Source organism: Rattus norvegicus, chromosome 3, assembly GCF_036323735.1.
Source record: "Rattus norvegicus strain BN/NHsdMcwi chromosome 3, GRCr8, whole genome shotgun sequence".
Lineage (NCBI taxonomy): Eukaryota > Metazoa > Chordata > Mammalia > Rodentia > Muridae > Rattus > Rattus norvegicus.
The window spans coordinates 40,601,744-40,607,035 of NC_086021.1; the positions used below are offsets into that span (position 1 = coordinate 40,601,744).

At 36.0% G+C, this 5,292-nt stretch overlaps 1 protein-coding gene across 1 annotated transcript; it reads left to right on the forward strand.

Moving 5' to 3' along the window:
* Nucleotides 1-453: 453 nt before the first annotated feature.
* On the forward strand, nt 454-1,389 carry Or1j12b (olfactory receptor family 1 subfamily J member 12B). The gene has a single exon (NM_001000383.1). It carries the CDS (start codon nt 454-456, stop codon nt 1,387-1,389), a length of 936 nt encoding a protein of 311 aa, NP_001000383.1.
* Nucleotides 1,390-5,292: the final 3,903 nt, after the last annotated feature.

Consider the following 5,292-nt stretch of genomic DNA (forward strand, 5'->3'; position numbering starts at 1 on the left):
CACCATGGGTTCCAGTATCTGAATTTAGTTGATGGAAAGATATCATTGAGCAAGTACATCTATGAAATCTTAAAACACATACATCATTGAAACTGTGCTGAATTATCTATTGGCTGATTTCAATTTTTATACTAATTCATTAATTTAATACTATCTTGGTAAAATCCAAGCATCTTGACCTGGACCTGGATCTCATCTGATAATTGTTCTGATGGTTCATTGTTTCCCTCCAAAATACATTTTGTTATTTTCAAGTCATATCCTTTGCCTACCATCACTAGAATATTACTGTGATAAATACATCCGTATTAATGTTAAATCAGATATTATTAAGTGGTTTAAACTAACATCATTTTCAGTACTCATGATTCATAAAATGTTTCTACAATATAATTCTCAAAATTACTTCTCTTTCCCATTTCTTCTGTTCACTCACAGCAGAAGAGCAAGACCATGAGGAGAGATAATGAAAGCACTGTTTATGAGTTCATCCTCTTAGGGCTCCCCATTCAGGCAAAGAACCAAGGCATGCACTCTGCCCTGTTCCTGACCATGTACGTGACCACATTGCTGGCAAATCTGCTCATCATTGTTCTCATCAAGCTGAACTCTCACCTACACACCCCCATGTACTTTTTTCTTAGCCACTTGGCTTTCACAGACATCTCTTTTGCATCAGTTGCATCTCCAAAAATGGTTATAAATATGCTGACGCACAGTCAGTCCATTTCATATGCCGGTTGCATTATGCAGGTATATTTCTTTTCATTTTTTGCTGATCTTGAGAGCTTTCTTCTGACATCAATGGCCTATGACAGGTATGTGGCCATCTGCCACCCTCTGCAATATTCACATATTATGAATGAGAACCTCTGTTTCCTTCTAGTAGTAGTTTCCTGGGTCTTATCTACTGCGAATTCCTTCGTGCATACTCTTCTCTTGGCTCAACTGACTCACTTTAGAGACAATAGCATTCCCCACTACTTCTGTGACCTGTCTACCTTGCTGAAGCATTCTAGCTCAGACACTACCATCAATGAACTGGTCATTCTTGTTTCAGGTAATGTGGTTATCACCCTGCCATTCATATGCATTCTGGTCTCTTATGGCCACATTGGAGTCACCATTCTGAAAACTCCCTCAATCAAGGGAATCTGCAAAGCCTTGTCCACATGTGGGTCACATCTCTGTGTGGTTTCCTTGTACTATGGAGCCATCATTGGACTATATTTTGTCCCCTCACCTAAGAACACTAATGACAAGAATGCCATTGTGTCCATGATGTATACTGTGGTCACACCCATGGTTAATCCCTTTATTTATAGTCTCAGGAATCGTGATATGAAAGGAGCACTGAGAAATATACTCAGCAGAAGAATTTGTTCATAGTGAAGGGCATGGTCTTCACTGTTAGCATCCCTACTTCCTCCTCCTTTTCTCCATTCAGCTTTTATTCTGTCAGGGAAATTTCACATGGCTCTTTTCTTCACTCATGTCTCCTTGCACAATTTTCTTGTTTGTTTTACAATCTTACTGATTTTCAGCAAATTTGTAATGTTGCTCATAATACTCATTCATCTTTTCTTTGTCTTTCAAACATTTTACTTTTTTATATTGTCATTAAAAAGTCTTCTTTATTTGACAAGTTTGTCACTTTTCCTCTCTGAAGATGACAAGTATTTCTTCTCTTAGATTTATGATTTATTTTTATCTTTCATCTTATTATATACTCTTATTTTTTGGCAGTAACTCTAATCACATTTACTTAATATATTTATTCATTTTTCACATGTATTTCTGTGTATTATATATGTGATTATTGCCTGAAGATTTCAAAAGAGGGTGTCAGATCCTCTGTGATTGGTCATCTAGATGGTTGTGAACATGTATATGGTTGAAGGGAATAAAATCTTGACCGTTTGGGAAAACAATCAATTCTCTTAATTTCTGGGCCATCCTTTCTGCCCCTTTCATTTATTTTTTAATTTTTGTAGTTGACACTCAAAAAAGTCAGAATATTACTGGGTATAACATAATGTTTTCATCTATGTAAACAGTTCATAATATTCACATCAAAGAAAGTATATTAATTTACTAAATATTTACCATGTCTTAATATGAAGTTCTTTATTCTAGCCTTTGAACTACTGTATATGTTTATAACCACTGCTCAGTGAAAACTATGAAAACATTTATTTTTCTTTCCGTAATTTGGTACCTACTGAGTAACCTATGGCCATGTTTATTTCCTATTTTATCTGCAATTCTGCCCATTTTGTAAATAATTTTTATAATTTGAATGTATGATAGTACTCAGTTCATTGTTGATAAATGTTTAGCCCTGGGACACTAAATAAAGCAGAAATACACTGTACCCTGTAAAAGATATAACCAGTAATAAGTACAAGCCTTGTCTGGAGCATAAAGATCCTGGTCAGTGGGAGTAAACTGAGGCATCACACCTAGATGTGAGATTTTGACATGAGCCTCTGGGCAGGTGGGAGGAGGTAGTCTTCAGTGTCCTAAGGAGACTCTGCTTTTCTGAGTAGGTGATGAAGAATAGCTAGGTGGACATCAGGAAATATCAAACTCTTCAACTGAGTTCAAGGAGATCTGAAGAGCAATTTAATCCAAATAAATTATTAAGAAAAGGAGAAAGACAGCTCTTTGATCAATTACAAAAATGTCACATCCCATAAAATGATTTTGCCTTTGGTCCATAATAATCATTCTCTGTGGAAGCACATTCTTAACTGATTTAAATCAGTTGATAATAGTTGATGGTATTACAGATATATAGACAAAGCAGCAGAGGAGAATTTAAAGACTAATTAAATGCTACTCAGCTAGCACATAGCAAAACTTCAGCTAATGTGAGTTGTGCATGTCTGCAACTGTGTTAAATTTCTGCTACTTATTATTTTTAAAACAACCAATATTTTATACAGTTATTGGACATTTTATTTAGAACATTTGAAATAACTTCTGCATTTCTAAATATGCATTAGATATGTGTGCTGAATTATATTTATATGTGTTATGCCAACTATGGACCAATATTCAAATATATGCACCTATAAGGTATATGTTATATACCTATAACATCATAATAATAAAGTTTAAAAATACTCATTAATTTCTAAACTAAATAGTAGAAAACTGTCAGTGTTGCTGCTGTTCATTCCTCAGTGGTATCATATTATCTCTTGATGTTAACCAGTATGTTGACTATTTTCAATATTTTCCTTGGAGGTATAACAGTTGTTCATGGATTGTAGATTGTTCAGACTTACAAGGTTTAGTGTTTTGTTTTATTTTATGAGAGAAATTACTATGTCTATTCTTCTTACACTTTGCTTTTGTTGTGTGCCATTGTCTCTGAAAATATTCTCTATACATTCCTATTCTACTGCAAGATAAAAACACAATTTGGGTTTTCACTGCATGGTGAATTGAATGAGCATGGCTCTTATAGTCTCATATATTTGAGTATTGGTCCATTGTTGGTGTAACCATTGAGGAAGCATTAGGAGGTGTGGCCATGTTCAAGGAGGTCAGTCATTGAAGGTGGGCTTTGTGCTTTCAAAACCCTATTGCTCTCTTTCAAAACAGTATTGCTCTCTGTTTCTTACTTGTTTATCAGATATACAAGCTGTCCACTGCTGCTTCATTCTTGTGCTTGCCAGCCTCCCTATCATGATGATCATGAAGTTTTCATGTCTGAAACTGTAAGCCCTAAATAAATTTTCTTTAAAAGTAGATTTGGTCATAGTGTTTTATCATAACAATAGAAAGGTAGCTAAAACATAGTGACTGAACCTTTTCTTTAAGGAAGGATACTACAAGCATTTATCTATGTTTATTTAGAGGTTAAATGCAGGGGATCTTGTAAAATGTATAATCAGAGAGTTGTAGATTATAGAGAATATGTATACTCAGTTTAACCATCATCTGCTAAGTTTGTCCTCAGGGGAGTTTAATAGAAGCCAATTTTAAAAGTGGTGGGTAAAGTAGTATCATATTAAAAAACTGTAAAAATGACAAAGCTAATAAAAAATGAGCAATGGTTCTAACCCCTTAGAAGAGAGAAAGGGAGTCATGAATAAATTGAGCAAAATGGACTTTACGAAAGAAAATCTATTGTATAAGATGCTGTAACTGGTGCTGGTTCAACTGGAGGGCAACATGTAGAAGAATGCAGATCGATCCATGCTTATCACCCTGTACAAAGCTTAAGTCCAAGTGGATCAAGGACCTCCACATCAAACCAGACACACTCAAACTAATAGAAGAAAAACTAGGGAAGCATCTGGAACACATGGGCACTGGAAAAAATTTCCTGAACAAAACACCAATGGCTTATGCTCTAAGATCAAGAATTGACAAATGGGATCTCATAAAACTGCAAAGCTTCTGTAAGGCAAAGGACACTGTGGTTAGGACAAAACGGCAACCAACAGATTGGGAAAAGATCTTTACCAACCCTACAACAGATAGAGGCCTTATATCCAAAATATACAAAGAACTCAAGAAGTTAGACCGCAGGGAAACAAATAACCCTATTAAAAAATGGGGTTCAGAGCCAAACAAAGAATTCACAGCTGAGGAATGCCGAATGGCTGAGAAACACCTAAAGAAATGTTCAACATCTTTAGTCATAAGGGAAATGCAAATCAAAACAACCCTGAGATTTCACCTCACACCAGTGAGAATGGCTAAGATCAAAAACTCAGGTGACAGCAGATGCTGGCGAGGATGTGGAGAAAGAGGAACACTCCTCCATTGTTGGTGGGATTGCAGACTGGTAAAACCATTCTGGAAATCAGTCTGGAGGTTCCTCAGAAAATTGGACATTGAACTGCCTGAGGATCCAGCTATACCTCTCTTGGGCATATACCCAAAAGATGCCTCAACATATAAAAGAGACACGTGCTCCACTATGTTCATCGCAGCCTTATTTATAATAGCCAGAAAATGGAAAGAACCCAGATGCCCTTCAACAGAGGAATGGATACAGAAAATGTGGTACATCTACACAATGGAATACTACTCAGCTATCAAAAACAACGAGTTTATGAAATTCGTAGGCAAATGGTTGGAACTGGAAAATATCATCCTGAGTGAACTAACCCAATCACAGAAAGACATACATGGTATGCACTCATTGATAAGTGGCTATTAGCCCAAATGCTTGAATTACCCTAGATCCCTAGAACAAACGAAACTCAAGACGGATGAGCAAAATGTGAATGCTTCACTCCTTCTTTAAATGAGGAAAAAGAATACCCTTGG